Raw genomic sequence first — 16,996 nt, 5'->3', positions numbered from 1 at the left:
AGCTGATTTGATGGGCAAAAAGAAGAATCTTCCAAAAAACCCAGTCATTTCAGCAAACGTGATTCCTAGCCATCCTCAAAGACAGGCTGCTTTATCAAGGAATAAAGACAAAGAGCAATGTCTAACAGGCTTTTACTTTTTGATAAAAATCACCTCAGTCCCGTATCTGTACCAGAGGTTAATCAAGTGACCTGTTAAAATCATGTCCCCGGTTTCCATTCTTAAACCAGCTGTTTCTCTTGAAGCCGCTGTCACCTTGCCTCCCATTTCCGAACCTGGAGAACCCTCGTCCCGGCTCTTGGGGGTACTCTTCCAGCTCAGGCAATTCCTTTGCCACCGACAGTTGCCAGCGCCTGGTGTCCCTCCACTGTTCCTGAAACAAGACCAATGTGACGAGACTTTATGTGCCTGCAGGTGCGTCCAAGGTACCCTACATCATTAAAAGCAACGTTGAATGCAAAGGCATTTCCAGACAAATCCCACCCGCAACAAAATAGGTCAGCAGATCCCTCTTGGGAGACAACTCACAGTCCTGTGACAAAGGATAAACGATCACAGAGGGACAAGAGGGAGTGAAGTAGACAGAAAACTGGTTAACTCTCAAATACACTGGAGAGGTCAAAACCCAGAGTAGCCATAGAACACAGGATTTTGTTTAATAAAACCAGGTAATACTGAAATGAGAAAGAGGCATGCCAGGGTATTTTCTAACTGTGCTGTGCTCTTTCTAGCAACACTGTTGTCTATGCAACATCCTTACTAAAACACAAACCTCATCCTCCCAAACCATCCTATATTCAATCCTATCTATGGCAATCACCAAATTTCAAATCGCCAGGTTCCAAAGCCAGTTCTGGCTACAAAAACATACCTGTATGTTACTCAGTTCACCAGCAGGGATATCAAAGCACACCCCCTGTAACAGAATAAAAAGAGGCATTTGCTTTCCAAAGATATATCCAAGAACAGAAACAGAACTCCAGACAGGCAGCACCTGCAACCGCTCACACACACTAAGTGTAGAAACCAGAAATGGCAGAAAGCATTGTCTTTTGGTGAAAGCTTTTTATAAGCTGAAGGAAAAAGCAGTTAAAACACAAAAGCTCAAAACAAAATGAATATTCGAATGCTCTGTGCTGACAGCAGCATTGCCTGCAATCAGCCTGCCTGTTTAAAAGACAGGTGTCATCTGGCACCACAAGCTCTCTGAGAACACACTTGCACACAATACAAGTGTCAGACAAGTCAGGAGCCAGGCTGACAGTCAGGTGAATGCTATACTGCTCAGGTCAGGCAGTCAGTCACTGTCCTGCTCTACATCTGTCTTTTCAATGCAGTGGTATACAGTGTTAGCACAAGTTTACAATGAAAGAATAAAAGTCACAGCAACCACTCCCACTGTATACATATTTCTGATGCTTTTTTCTTTTTTTTAGGAGAGAATTTCTGCATTATCATTTAGGATCAATGTCTCCATTCAAATAAGTGTCTTCTAAAACACTCAACTAGCTTCAATGGTTGGGTTTTTTTTAATAGTGTATACATAAACAGCAGTTTCAGGGGGCCTCCTAACAGGTTACCATTTTCTGAGAAATTAGATTGAGTAGGGATAGAGTGAGGTATCAACATTTCTATACTGGTACTTCAGAACTCCTGCCTCAATCACTGCAAAAACTGGCCCTATGTGTACACACACATACCCCCCCCCCCTTCACCAAGGTTGGGCCATCTTACCATCTTCCCCTTGAGGAAACGCATTCCAGATATTTTGTCATCGACTTCCTCACCAAGCTGTTCTTTTAGTCCTCGCCAGGCATAGCCCATGGTACGCATTTCTATTGAACATGTTAACACCATCGTCACAAAGCCCTTCAGGAAACAGAGAAAAACGTTTACAATGCTAAACTTGGCTGGACAGCCTGTAACTCACTAACTAGTGAGCTATGCAATAACTTGTTATTGTAACATAGTATTTAATCCTAAGAAATCAGCTTCCCAAAAATGAAGCAACTAAAAGTCTCCTAAGAAGCTGAAGGCATCCATCTAACCTAGGATTGCCCATCGATACAAAGGCCAACACCGTTTCTGTATTTTTAGCCAGAAGCAGAGACGAGTTTATTCAATACATAAAGTTACCACTAGAAAACAGGTTAAAAAAAAATCCAAACTGATACAAGAAGCACAGTCCAGTCACATGCTATTTCCAAAACTCCGTTACCACGCAATGAACTGGGCCAAGTTCTCCCTAAATGCATCAGAAAAAGGAAGAGCTGTACTTTTCTTCTGTCAAGATCTCTTTGAAATCAGGTAATCACTGCTAGACTTACTGGAAATATTACAGAAATGTAAAGGCTTCCTGGGAAGGGAAAATTACAATAGCATGAACCACTCTATTAGCTTGTAAAATGTCATTAGTTAAACTCTCTTAGATCATCAAAGTCTTCTGTCACTTAGATCTCTGGAGAAATTCTTTTAACTCTCACGATAAGAGAATTTACTAACTGATTTTGAGTTTCTCTGGTTTCCTGCAGAGTGCCAGTAAGAGCTGATTTCAGTTAAGGAACGAGCAACAAACCAGGAGCTGGGGATAACAGCTATTCAGAAATCCTACTGAAAGAGCCTGAGAAGAAAATGCTACACTTGGACTGGATGCAAGCAATTCATTTATTTATTCTTGTTAACACAGGTATAATGTTACTTACCGCAGTTGAGTTGAGTAAGGAGCGCTGCTGTATGTAAGATGCCCCAGAAATATGGGCTAGAGCTGCAGCCAGAGCAGCAACTGCACCTTTTTCGTCTATGAGCTCTTGAGCAGATTTTCTGAAGTAGTCTACTGCAGAAGGAGGAATGGCCTCCAACAACCTACGTGGTGACAACAAAAGTTTAAGAGATCAGCAAAGGTCAGGGTGAAGTGCAGTCATGTTTAAGACATAGGCTTCAGACAGCTTTCAAGATCAAGGAATTATCTCCAAAAGCCCTGGCTATCATGCCGATGCTTAACTACCACTCATTTAACTCAACACCTTCAGGATGCTGAATACCCACCTTATCTGTTCCATTAAGCTAAGCCTCTTGAAAGACACGTTCAAAACCGAGGATGTACAATGTGGCATGTTTGAAAGCATTGATAAAAACATCAAGGGAAGGCTCTAAAATATCAGCATTCTTAAGGCCACACCCAAGAATCCACAAAAAAGTGTTGGCAGGAAACCCAAGAATCCTTCACTTTTACTTGACAAGGAAGAGAAGCAAACCACTATAATGCCACTGCTGGGCTGGGGCAAGGCACCTCTTGCTCTCAGTGCAAGCTGAATAAATTGGTTATTTCTGGGAGAGGCAGTGAAAACAAGCTGGGAAACTGAGAACAGCTACTTCTCTAATGTTATTGTTAGTACACCAGCACTTCCCACCATTATTCAGTACGCAGGGAACCCAACACCATGCCCATCATCTCCTTTACACTGGTCATATCCTCACTAATTATAATCACCTCTGTCAATGCATTTCCACCAATGGGCAGCAAATGTAAACATTGCTGCATGGAATAAAAAACACAACCCTTGAGAATAAAACAATACAAAGAAACACAAGACAGGCCTACAACACCCACAGTACTGCAGAGTAACTCCTCATTATACTGAGTATTACTCTTTACACACTGCTACTGTATCATCCGAGTGGACAAAATCAGTTTCCCCCCATGACAGCAATTCCCTGTTCTGCTATTGATTTTTGATGATATAAAAAAAGGCTAATTTTTGCAAGAACTTAGAGAACATTATGTTCCATGAAAAGGTCTGTGTTAAAGCACATAGAAATTTATTGATATCAGCTGATGAAAACAAGTCAGTGCCTACATGCAAACCAGCTGACTTTTACGACATAGGCAAAAACATGCTCACACACAGATCTGATCCCTTAAAGCTTTGCATTAACAGCATTGTTGTTGGCAAGATCTCTAGACACCTTTTAAGAACAGTCAAATAAACTTACTTTTTGGCATCATTACTTGAAGCTTTAATTACATCTGTAGCAGAGGGAACACCTATACGCTTAAATGTAATCCCCTGAAATCAAGAAAACAGATTACAGCTAAAGTTTTTTTCAGCACTCTACGACACAACCCTACCTGTCACATTACTGTGACCCCTAGTCACTCACTGTTTAGAACATCTGAGTTCCTGCCTTTGTTAATCTGGAACTACTTTACATCAATTTACATGCAGATTGTAAAGGCATGGTCTCCTTCATGCATTTCGGTCACAATCTGCTGGCTGGCAGCAACAGAATACTGCCAACATGGGGAAACTCATGAGACATTAGAACAGGTTGATACAAAAGCATTTACAAAGGCTTACCAAATAGCAACATTTTAGTCCTACTGGACTATGGGACATGACTCTCCCACTGGACTCATAACCAGCACATGGTTACAAAGTGTAAGAGTGGCAGAGTCTTTTTAGGAGATGAGTAATTTCATTAAGCAGAGGTCTGAGGTACAACTCACCGCTTTGTGCTCAACTTGTTTCAGAAGATCTTCCTCTCTTCTCTGAAATAAACAAATGCAGATCCCAGTCCGGCCGGCTCGACCCGTACGTCCAGAACGATGGATATAGGAATCAACATCCTTCAGAAATTCAGATTAACAAGACAAAACCTTATGTCATTTAAACTGTTGACATTTGTACAAGAGAGAAAATGCAAGCTAAATTCTAAGTCAGAAGCCTAAGGAGTGATAGATTATGTCTCTACACCCAAACTCATCACTACACACAAGCCACTCGGGTTTGCGTATGCTACCCTGCCCAAGGTATGCTGCCTCAGGTTTAACAAACACTATTGACATAAGTTTTTTTTTAAATAAAAAGCTTAACTGCAGTTTCAAAAGAAGAAAAAGGCAGCAGGGGTGTTTTAGAATTATTATGAAACTCAACAACGTTCAGAAGGGATTCAGAAATGCTGAAACAACGTCAAAAGCTATCTTACGACTTTCCAGAGTAACCAAAACCCATCACTTTTACTTTAATCAAAGCTCAAAATATAAAAGCTTTACTATGAAATTCTAGGCCAGCATTTACAAAAAATCCACTTCATCTGTGAATCAGAACATAATTCCAGTGAAAAAGAGAAATAACCCACTATTCTGTCACAAAAAAACAAATTACAATTTTAGTTTCCCCTAAATGACTTACTTTTGGTGGTGAACACTGTATAACAAGGTCAACCTCAGGAATATCCAAACCACGGGCAGCTACATTTGTTGCAATCAGAACTTCAAACACACCATTTCTAAAGCCTTTTAATGTAACTTCTCTCTGTTTCTGTGGAATGTCACCATGCAATGACTGGGCATCCTGTCAGTGAAACAAACCATTAACATGTCATTTAACATGGGAGACTAGGCTGCAGTATCTAAAGACATTTAATTACAAAACCCAAAATATCATGCAGAGCAACAAAAAATAATTACACAGCTGATACCAAAGGAATATAAAGCGTCCTACTTTGTGGTTTGATCCTTCTCTGGGACAGTAATACTCATAAGCAGTAGTTTTACCATAAACATTATTATTTGTAGCACACCCACAACAAACTGTACAATTTGCAGTCTGCCATGCCAAAAGGGCCCACTTCAGCTTTCACTTCAACTGGAACAAATGGAAGCAACTTTACTTAGGCAGTGCTTGTCAACAGCTGGTAAGAGACTTCGCTCCCTTCCCTGGGAAGCCATCCCAAAACCCACAGAAGCTGAAGTGAGGTTTCCAGGGCATTCCCAAATCCTACAGGTGATCTGAACAACCTCCACATTTAATGGGACAAGGAACAGATCAAGTCTTTGACAAGGAGAAAGGGAAGAGTCACAAGCTCAGAATTCAAACAAATAACATGCTAAAGCAGAACTTACTAGCCTGAGAAGAACGTGTCACATACTGACACAAGAACAAAGTCAGTGGATTTACCATGAAAGCAGCAGGGCCAACCAACAAAAACTGTTGCTGTGAGATTTTAATGTGGATGGTATATGACATTTATCAAATACTGGGCAAACCATGTATTCCCACCACTGCTCTTTCTCCATAAATTAGTATTTAGTATCAAACAAAACCTTCTCTGAAAAAAATCCAGCACCTTTCCCCACACTCAGAAAAGGGTAACAATTCAAGCAAGCATAGAAAACCTGCTCAATATATCACCTGAGTTCTGAACAAACTATTAAATGACCTTCCAAGGGCAACAAGGCATTCCATTCTACCGTTATTAGTTGGATTTTCCTGAATACTGACTGTTCAAAGAATAAATGCCATTAAGAGATGGGAATCCGAAAAGCACGCTAACCTGAGATGGAATATGTGCACTATACTAGCTCCTGTTTATTACCATTATTACTATCTCCTGGTTATTCAGCATAAGCTACGTATTTTCTGTTGATCCTGTCCTGCATGGTTTTAAAGCCAAAGGAATAAATTCATAACCACAGCCAAGAGGGTATTTTAACTGCAAAGCTCTACTTTTAAAAACAGCTTTCATAAGTCTTAAAACCACCCACAGAAACAACTTCATCCACACAGCTGCAACCTCATATTTATTTCAGGGCATTCAACCCTGAATATCCGTAACTGCTGCTCTCCGTTCAGACCCCAGTACCTGTTTCAGCGAAGCATTCATAGCTAGTTCATTTGCTTCCTTTTTGGTCTCACAAAAGACAATGGTCCGCCCATGGCTGCCACTGTAGACTTGAATGATATCCCCAAGAACTCCTGCTCTCTGAGATGAACGACACTGTATAGCCAAGTGCTGTTTGGGAAAGAGACATGATAAGCATCCATGTTAAATCTAAGCCACACACAGGACAGACAAATGAGCGCAGAAAGAGTTTTTTTTTTTTAAGCTTGCAAACTAGTGCCCCCATATAAAAGCTTCGCTTAAAAAAATTGTGTGTCAATCATGTGACAAGTGATTCCATACTCCCATTTGTAAAGTCAATGCAGAACCCATTTCATCCAGGCCACATGCTCTCAGGACCTGCAATGCTCTGCTGCAGAATCACTCACTTCCACAGTTGTGGCAGTCCTTTGAGTCTTCTTTCCAATCAGGTCAATCTGTTCATATTCATCTTTCATGTATTTTTTTGCTACATCATACACCCATCGTGGACAAGTTGCAGAAAACAGCAGTGTCTGGGGGTTGTTCTCAGAACCTGGAAGGAAAGGCCACTGATTTCAGTCATCACAACACACTCTGACACTTGAGAACTGATGAAAAAGCAACAGATTTCCTCTCAAGTTGAGAGGTTTATACGTGCAGTAAGTCAGCTACGAGAAGAAAACTTAGAAGCAATTAAACGTTTTTAATAACCTTTAGACACCAAAGGCAAAATTACAGTAATTTTAACTGGACCAAACTGAATCAACCCTTCGTCCTGCCTGAGAAGAAATGCAAGACAGATTTCTAGATCATCTGCTAAAAATGGTTTAGACCGTGCCTGAAGTCCTCCCACATACCTGAAAGAACTTGTCTCAATCCCTTCTTGCCTGGTATTCCAATACTAACTAGCTGTGAACAGTATGGCTATGTGCAAAGGAAAAAGGCAGGCTAAAAAGGACACTCTGCAGACCGGGGGAAGAATTACATAACAAGATAGATTACCCCAGGTAAGAACAGTTTAACAAACAGTATCTTGAAAAAGTTTAACCTACCTTCATTGCTGCCCACAATCAGACAGAAAGAAACACACATTGCAAAAGGATGCTTATTATTCCCTATAATTTATTTTCCAGCTACGAAGAAAACTTGTAAGATTGAATACTTATGACAACTCTTCCAAAACCTATACAGATTTCCTTTTTTAGAAGATTATCTGTACTTTTTGGCTGTCAGGACAAAGACCAACTCTGCAGAAATGGGGAGAATGTAGCAGTCAAGTAAAAACGACAGTGGCTGTACTAGGTCAAACCTAAGATCCATGAAGCTCATGTGCTCTCTCCAACAGTAGTCAAGTGTCCTGGGTTCAGCTGGGATAGAGTTAATTTTTACAGGAACCTGGGAGGTGGGGGGGCATAGCCAGGGCAGCTGACCTGAACTAGCCAAGGAGCTATTCCATACCATGTGACATCATGCTCGGTATATAAATGGGGAGCGGGCCGGGGGGAGGGCTCTCGACTTTCGGTGGGGGAAGTGGCGGAGCGTCGGGTTCCAGGTGGTGAGCAGTTGCACTGTGCATCACTCTTTTTGTATATTCTTTCATTAGTACCGTTGTTGTTGTTGTAACTTTTTTTTTTTTGTGTGTGTTGTCCCAGTAAACTGCCCTTATCTCAACCCTCAAGGTTCCAGTTTTTTTTCTTTTCTCTCCTCCGTCTCCTCCCTATCCCACTGGAGGGGGGCGGGAGGAGTGAGCGAGCGGCTGCGTGGTCCTTTGTTACTGGCTGGGCTGAAACCACGACATCAAGTCTAGTTAACAAAAGGTGTGAAGAAACTCTGCCAGCAACCAGCTTTCTGTGGCTTCCAGAGCCAGAAGTGATAACTTTCCTTTTAGTAATCCTTGATATTTCTACTTCCAGTAATTTCAAGTCACTTTTCAAAACTTTTGGCATTAGTACTATCTGGCAAGGAATTTCACATTATTAAAATAACCTCCTTCTGCTCTGTACCGGCTACCCGGTGGCTTTGATGAATGCCCATTACATCAGAAAAGAGCAAATATTCCCTAGTTGTCAACTTTGTGTGATGACAAGCGTACAGACACGCCATAACCCTATGCTCAGTCACTGCTCTCAGGATGAAGAACACTAGGGCTTAGGGAGTTGGATTGGGTTTGTTGCTTTTTTGCTTTCTTTTTTTCCCCCCCCTCCTTCCAGAGATGCCATTCCAGCCCTTCAGCCATCTATCACCTTGCTTTGAACCTTTTTCAATTCTGCCTCACCCTTTTCTCTGAGGTCCGATACTAGCATCACACAAAGGATTCAAGTTGGGGGTGCACCAGCAGTTTTCAAAGTAGCATAATTGTGTTTTCTGCATTGTCCCCTGTTCCTCTCCTTTTTTATGAAAATTTACCTTTTTTATAAGCAAATCCTAAGATTTCTTCCACTTGTTCAGCAAAGCCCATGTCTAACATGTGATCAACTTCATCCAAAACAACATGCTTCACGTTGGAAAGTTCCAGCTTGCTATTCTGAATGTGGTCTTTGATCCGTCCAGGAGTTCCCACTAGAATATCAATGCCACTTTTAAGGAGATCAACTGGAAGAAAAGACAGAAAAACAAGGACAGTGTCAGAATGCTAAGAGACAACAAGGTAAAAAGCTACCAGTAGACAGCAACACTTCTAATTTTAGAACCAAAAAGCTACTGCCCTTCACTTTAATCTCTGAATAAAGCACTACATCCAGTCTGGGTAACAAACAAGTAAGCTTAATGGTGGTCCAAGTTGCTGTGTCAGGAATACCAGCTAAACCACAAGCAAAGTTACAGTAAGATATGCCAACTTCCAAGCAGCAAGCAGCTCGCATTAGAAACCTCTAGAGCTTTATTAGAGAAAAACACTTTAGTTTTTCCACTGAATTCTTTTTCACAGCTACCTCTGGAGACAGAGCCACACGCACATACACAGTTCTCTCTTTTCCTTGGACGGTCATCTAGTCCCAGTATACGTCCACACAAAAACCACACAAACACGCAATAAAAAAGAAACTCAAAGGACTCGTCACTTCACAGATCTACAACCATTCTTTTAAATAAATATTTATTGGAACTAAAATAACTCAACCCAGGCTGTATGCTTCCTTTGAAAGCAATGTCACAGTTCCCGAATGAAGTGAAATTCCAAGGGGGAAAAAGCCAGTTTTATTCATGGAATGCATTTGGATAAAGTCAACTCCAACCCAGTAATAATTCCTTAGCATTTACTTACGCTGTTCTTTATACGGAGTTCCTCCATAAAAACAAGCCACTGACAGTTTCCTGGTGAGACTCTTGAAGTCTTTGGCTACCTGAGTGGCCAGTTCCCTGGTTGGAACAAGAACCAGCACCTGGAGGGAGTGAAGAGAGACAAAAATGCAGATGCACTTGGGAGAGGGTGCTAGGAGAAAAGTGTTTATTTCACATTAAACAGCTTGTACTCCCATTCTTATCCTACACTTGTTGCAGAGGTGCCCACAGCTCCCCACCATCCCAGCAATATTTCCTGCCACCGGGAGCCTGCACAACACAGCCTCATAGCCAGAAAGAGGAAACAAGGCAAAGCATTACAAGACTAGCTGAGATGTAGGACAGCAATAATTTTTTTCTTAAGTTACTGCCACATAAAATAGACACTTCAGTAACATTACCAAGGACAATGAAGCTGCAGTTCAGCATTAAAGCATAGGAACAGTCACTAAACAATTTGGAGTAGTAAGATCTTAAAAGATACATAGCATGACACGGTCTAGCCATATATCCTCCTTTTCCACCTACCTGTCTTCTTCCAGTATCTATCCTTCCCCCCCCATTTTCTTTAAGAATGAAATGATAAAACAAAGAGCTAAATTCTCTAGAAATCTTTCAGACAATAAGATTTTCAAACTTACATTGCCTTTAAAGTTAATAAAATAAAAGGATGAAGTAGGCAACAAATCTGCAGACTTTAACAGTTTTTCAGTCCAATGATAAATATATACACTTCATTTGCATGGGAATATGGTATCCAGTCACAGGTATCTGGTTACCAATTCCATCTCATGCTTAAGTAGAAATGTAAACAATACTTGCATCCATTAAGTTGTCTCCAGACATAAGGAGAGAAAAAAAAAAAAAACCCACCAACCAAAAAACCAAAAGCCTTCAGTTATTGCCATGGAATTTATAGTGAGAAACAACCTCAGTGAATGGAGACAAGTCCAGCTGACTCAACCACTACCTCAGAAGAGGCAGGGGATTGAACCCCAAAGCCGCACGCTAACTTCCTGAGGACAGCAGTCTGGAAGTCCACTAGCTACTACTGCAGTGCCTTGACTGTTCTCCCAAATGCAGTCACAAGGAACCCTAAACATGAAATGCGTTACCACTGTGATGCTGCAAAATCTGTCACACTGTAGCTCCTGATCTGAGGAAAGCATCCAGTATTACAAACACCAATAAAGGAGAAAGAAGTCCCAAACAAAAGTCCCCAAAGCCATTACAAAATCACTTTCGAAAACTGCCATATTCTAAGGTTTTGGTGTTAACCCTTAAGTGGTAAGTTACTTTTGGTGCACGGCCTCTTCTCCCATCTTGCAAGACACTCTGAAGTTTTTCAGTCAGCGGAAGAGCAAAAGAAAAGGTTTTCCCGGTTCCTGTTCGAGCTTGAGCAATTAGGTCTTTGCCATCATATATGGGCTGAAAAGTCTTCACTTGCACAGGGAACAGGTATTTTACACCTCGAGCTGTAAGATAATCCAAAGAGGTTTCATTAAAAGGTGAACAAACAATTAGAAGCCCTCATATATAAGTAGCCTGAATATGTAGGGCACAACATGCCAAATCCTGTACACAACAGGAGATGCAACTTAGAAGAAAACAACGTATCTTTGTTTTTATTCCTACTTTAGATCAAAAGGTATTCCCCGCCGCCAAACACACAGCTGAGTATCCACACAGTATCCGCAATGAAATATAGCCTTCTTTGTGATGTCTAGCATAAGACAACAGGAGAGGAATTAAAAAAAAACCCCACAACGTGCTTTTTCTGATACAGCCCAAGATTTTGTGGTAGCTTGATTTTGAAGGTCAGGAGGAGGTGAGGGTGTTTGTTTCGCAACATTCTAAAACTTCAGAGAGATTTTGCACAGTAGAAGTGAAACAATCCATCCAAGAGAAACTTCCAAGCAAGGAAAATGTAAAGGAAGAAGGAGAATTTTGTCTGAGGAACAAGAATCACACAGCTTCCCAACACAGAGGACAAGAATTCTACAGTGATTACTTCCTCAAGAAAACTAATCGAGAAGAGATATGAAAATGCCCAAAAGTATGAGAATAATCATAGACAATCTGTTCACAGGAGCCAAATAGTCTTCACATATAAAACATCATTACACTTATTTAAGAAGTGATATTGTAGACAGCAGATATGGGAATTGAAGTAAAGATACACAGTAAATAGAATGATGTTAACAAGAAGAGAAACCCTGTCTCTGGAATGTGTATCTAGGAATAACCACACCACTGAAGAATAGACTCACCTTAAGGCCCTTGAAACTGAACAGAACAGAAACTTTGTTCCTACTAACAACAGTAGATTCTTTGAATCTACAGTGACTGCTCATGTGCATATTCTTACCACACAATAAATGTAAGATGATTTAGGACAATTTACCCTGGGTTTCTGTCTCTGCTTGTAGGGGTAACAGACTGCAATTCTGGACAAACATTTACAGAAATTTCTTTTACCACGTTAACTAACCTTTAAGAAGGTTGATGGTGTTTTGGGAGAGAGGAAAATTGGAGAAGGCGCCTTCTTTTGCTTCTTCTGTCAGCTCCTAACAGGGTAAAAGAAAAAAAGAAAAAAAACTTATTAGCCCTAAGAGATGAGCAAATAACATATGCTACCTAGGCACACAAGAAAAAGAAAACCCTTGTGATGCAGGTACTTCACAAACAAAAACATCATCACAGCATAAAGTGGGCAACTTGAATCCAGCCACCCTGTATTAGAAGACAAAACACACTGACAAAGGCTGCACCGCTCAGTGTGACAGAATTCATAGAATCATAGAATCATTTCGGTTGGAAAAGACCTTCAAGATCATCGAGTCCAACCATTAACCATGCCCCCTAAACCATGCCCTGGAGTACCCTGTCCACTCGCTTTTTGAATACCTCCAGGGATGGTGAATCAACCACTTCCCTGGGCAGCCCATTCCAATGTTTGACAACCCTCTCAGTAAAAAAATTTTTCCTAATATCTAACCTAAATCTCCCTTGCCTCAACTTGAGGCCATTTCCTCTTGTCCTATCACCAGCCACCTGACAGAAGAGACCAACACCCACCTCACTACAACCCCCTTTCAGGTAGTTGTAGAGAGCGATAAGGTCTCCCCTCAGCCTCCTCTTTTCTAGACTGAACAACCCCAGATCCCTCAGCCGCTCCTCATAAGACTTGTGCTCCAGGCCCCTCACCAACTCGGTTGCCCTCCTCTGAACATGCTCCAGCAACTCAATGTCTTTCCTGTAGTGAGGGGCCCAAAACTGAACACAGTACTCGAGGTGCGGCCTCACCAGTGCCGAGTACAGGGAAACAACCACCTCCCTGTTCCTGCTGGCCACACTGTTCCTGATACAGGCTAGGATGCCATTGGCCTTCTTGGCCACCTGGGCACACTGCTGGCTCATATTCAGCCGGCTGTCGACCAGCACCCCCAGGTCTTTTTCTGCCGGGCAGCTTTCCAGCCACTCTTCCCCAAGCCTGTAGCGCTGCATGGGGTTGCCGTGACCCAAGTGCAGGACCCAGCACTTGGCCTTGTTGAACTTCATACAATTGGCCTCAGCCCATCGATCCAGCCTGTCCAGATCTCTTTGTAGAGCCTCCCTACCCCCAAGCAGATCGACCCTGCCTCCCAACTTGGTGTCATATGCAAACTTGCTGAGGGTGCACTCAATCCCCTCATCCAAATCATCAATAAAGATATTAAACAGAACTGGACCCAACACCGAGCCCTGGGGAACACCACTCATGACCCACCGCCAACTGGATTTCACCCCATTCACCACGACCCTCTGGGCTCGGCCATCCAGCCAGTTTTTCACCCAGTGAAGAGTGCACTTATCCAGGCCACGAGACGCCAGCTCCTCAAGGAGTATGCCATGAGAGACAGTGTCAAAGGCCTTGCTGAAGTCTAGGAAAATAACATCGACATCCTTTCCCTCATCCACTAGTGGGGTCACCTGGTCATAGAAAGAGATCAGGTTGGTCAAGCAGGACCTGCCTTTCGTAAACCCATGCTGACTGGGCCTGATCCCCCTCTTTTCCTGGAGTTGCCATGTGAGTGCTCTCAAGACAAACCGTTCCATAATCTTCCCCCGTACCGAGGTCAGGCTGACAGGCCTGTAGTTTCCCAGATCCTCCCTCCGACCCTTCTTATAAATGGGAGTCACACTGGCAAGCCTCCAGTCCTCTGGGACCTCCCCTGTTGACCAGGAACAGTGATAGATGATAGAGAGTGGCTTGGCAAGGACCTCTGCCAGTTCCCTCAGTACTCTTGGATGGATCCCATCAGGTCCCATAGATTTCTGAGTGTCCAGATGGCGTAGTAGGTCCCTAACTAATTCCTCCTGGATTAAGGGGGGGTATGTTATGCTCTTCATCCTTACCTTCCAGGTCATGGGGTGGAGTACCCTGAGGATGACTGGACTCACTATTAAAGACTGAGGCAAAGAAGGCATTAAGTACCTCGGCCTTTTCCTCATCACTGGTTGCTACGTGCCCTTCTGTATCCACTAAAGGAAAGATATTCTCCTGGGATTCTTTTTACTGTTAACATATTTGTAAAAACATTTTTTGTTGTCCCTTATGACAGTGGCCAGATTTAGTTCTAGCTGAGCTTTCGCCTTTCTAATTTTCTCTCTGTATGATCTAACAAGATCCCTGTACTCCTCCCAAGTTGCCCGCCCTTTCCTCCAGAGATGATAAACTCTCCTTTTTTTCTTAAGTCCTAGCAAAAGCTCCCCATTCAGCCATTCCTACAAGCAAATCCTGTTTTTACATCAGTCTTGAGTAAAGACTTCCTGCAAAGGGTCTTCCTGCTCTTGTTACCTGCAACAACTTGTTCAAAACCACGACTGCTGCTATCTCATCCCTAATTCAGATATACCCGCACCACCTTTTAAGACCCATGGCAAACAAAATGGAACAACTGCCCCTTCCATGTGACCTTACTGCATCATGTACATATGCTCAGCAAGTCAGGAAAGGGAAACTACTTGTTAAAAAGCTTAACTGGAGTTCACTGAAATCACTAGAAACTGTTTTTCACAGCAAAACATATTTGGTGTCACAATTCACTGTGTGAAGCAGGAATTTCCCTCTAAATCACACCTACTTGGTACACCATGCAAAGAGCTTAACTTTGCACACCAGTAGATACTTACTGAAAACTCACAGTCTAGCTTCTACTTCAAAGATCTAAGAGATCGCATCATTAGACCCACTGTACAAAAACTACTCTCTCGATTCACATTCCCATCTTAAACACAAGAGAGAAAACTACCTACAGAAGGCCCTATACAGGGGAAGACAAGCCACAGGGCCCTCTCGGACGTATGTACGAGGCCAAGGGTGAAACCTGAACAGGGAAAATTCCAGAAACGGGAATTAATGAGGATAACCGTGACCTTCCCTTACAGGACACCTTGCCAAATACTTCTTCAAAGGGCCTGCCAGCAGAGAAAGTGCCGTCACAGCACACAGCGGTGCACATTTCTGGGACGGTGACTGCCTGTGCGGCAGGGAGAAACCCTTGCGCTGCTGGACACAAAACGAATTGCTACAAGAAGATGAAGGAAACCGCTTCCTGCTAGCTAGCCTCCTCCACCGCACGATAAGCTACTCCAAACAGCCTGGCATTTACCACAAAGGGGAAAGCACAAGGAGAGACAGCTACCACGTGTTGGTGCACGTGCTGCCACACTTCACTCACCCGCCCGCAGCTTAGGTGGAAACAGGCGTGATGCTGGGCACTCCCTGATGCCCAGGAGCCGGTGCCGTAAATTTAAGGGGAACAGCAACAAACGCTGCCTACGACAGTGGCCTAACGCTCCCACAGCCCTCACACGCCATCTCCACACAGCACCCAGGACGTGTTATTAAGCCCACTCGTTATCAGTGGGATTTTAATTAAGCAAGACAAGAGCGTTACTACCTCTGTGTCGCTGTCCTGCTCTCCAGCGGTCGCGTCGTCGCCAGACGTGCTCTGGGCTGCCAGGGACGTCGCATCGTCGCTTACAGCGGAGGAAGGTTTCACCGTATGGTCAGAGCCGTTGCTCTCCTCCTTGACTTTTTTGGTCTTCTTGGGCAGGGGGGGCTCAAGGTCACCATCGCCCAGCTCGCTCTCCTCGGGCTGGGCCTGCTCGCCCTCAGCCTTACCGCGCCGCTTCAGCTTCTCCCGCCGCTTCAGCTTCTTCTCCTGGGTCTCCTCCTGCCGAGGGAGAGCAGGCGTTACACGGAGGAACCATCTCCCTCGCCCGCCCCCTCCGACAACGCGCCGTTATTCGGCTTTAATGCCTGAAGCCCCGTGCCCGGACACCAACCCCCGCCCCGTTCCCCCCAGCCCGCGGCGGGTCCGGGCCTTACAAAATGGCCGCCCCCGCGACGGCACGTGGCTCACGGCCGCCCGCTCCCACCTTGACTTTCCTCCTGCGGCCGCGGCGGAGGGACTCGTCGCCCGCCGGCGCCTGCGGTTCGGCGGGGCTGGCGGCGGGACCGGCGGCGGGCATGGCGGCCGGCTGCTCCCCGGGAAGGTGAACGGCAGCGCTGCCACCCGTCTCGTAGCGGCGGCCCCAGGATCCGCACCCCGCCCCGGCGCGCAGGAAGTGAGGCGCGGCGCCGAGGGCGGCCGGCGGGCGGACCGGGCGGCGGGGCAGCACCGCCGCCGCCGCCAGCAGCAACAGCGGGCCCGCTCCGGCGCCGGACAGGCAGCCCAGCCGCCGCCGATCGCCGACCGGGGCCGCTGCCACCCGGGCCACGGGGAAACCGAGCCGCGCAGCGCGGCCCCACACACCACCCATGCAGCCGCTGGCGCCGCCGGCCCGGCCCGGCCCGGGCACGCCTCTTCCGCCGGCGCTGCCCGGCCGGTCCCTTCCGCCGGCTTCCCCCCGCGCCCGGGGAGCCGTGCGCCGGGTCCCGAGCGCGGCGAGGAGCTCCTGCCGCCACGCTTCGTAGTCCGGTCACCGGCTTGCTGCACCTCTGTACCGGCGAACAGTACTTACCGTATGTAATAACGCATGTAAATGCCTCCTCGATCATAAAAAAAATGTGCTCCGAGTGTGT

General features: G+C 44.6%; 1 protein-coding gene across 1 annotated transcript; it reads right to left on the bottom strand.

Annotated features, from left to right (window-relative positions):
- Nucleotides 1-115: 115 nt before the first annotated feature.
- LOC128147348 (nucleolar RNA helicase 2-like) lies at nucleotides 116-16,972 on the bottom strand. The gene is given in 16 exon segments (XM_052799821.1): nucleotides 116-373; nucleotides 872-916; nucleotides 1,735-1,869; nucleotides 2,703-2,862; nucleotides 3,994-4,067; nucleotides 4,508-4,627; nucleotides 5,193-5,354; nucleotides 6,646-6,795; nucleotides 7,053-7,198; nucleotides 9,052-9,237; nucleotides 9,908-10,025; nucleotides 11,221-11,399; nucleotides 12,416-12,491; nucleotides 15,870-16,145; nucleotides 16,351-16,780; nucleotides 16,782-16,972. Coding segments are annotated over 16 exon segments (2,643 nt in total). The 3' UTR covers nucleotides 116-178.
- Between the last annotated feature and the right edge of the window lie 24 nt (nucleotides 16,973-16,996).

This window comes from Harpia harpyja, chromosome 10, assembly GCF_026419915.1.
Source record: "Harpia harpyja isolate bHarHar1 chromosome 10, bHarHar1 primary haplotype, whole genome shotgun sequence".
NCBI classification, from domain to species: domain Eukaryota; kingdom Metazoa; phylum Chordata; class Aves; order Accipitriformes; family Accipitridae; genus Harpia; species Harpia harpyja.
This window is presented reverse-complemented; position numbering and strand designations above follow the sequence as displayed.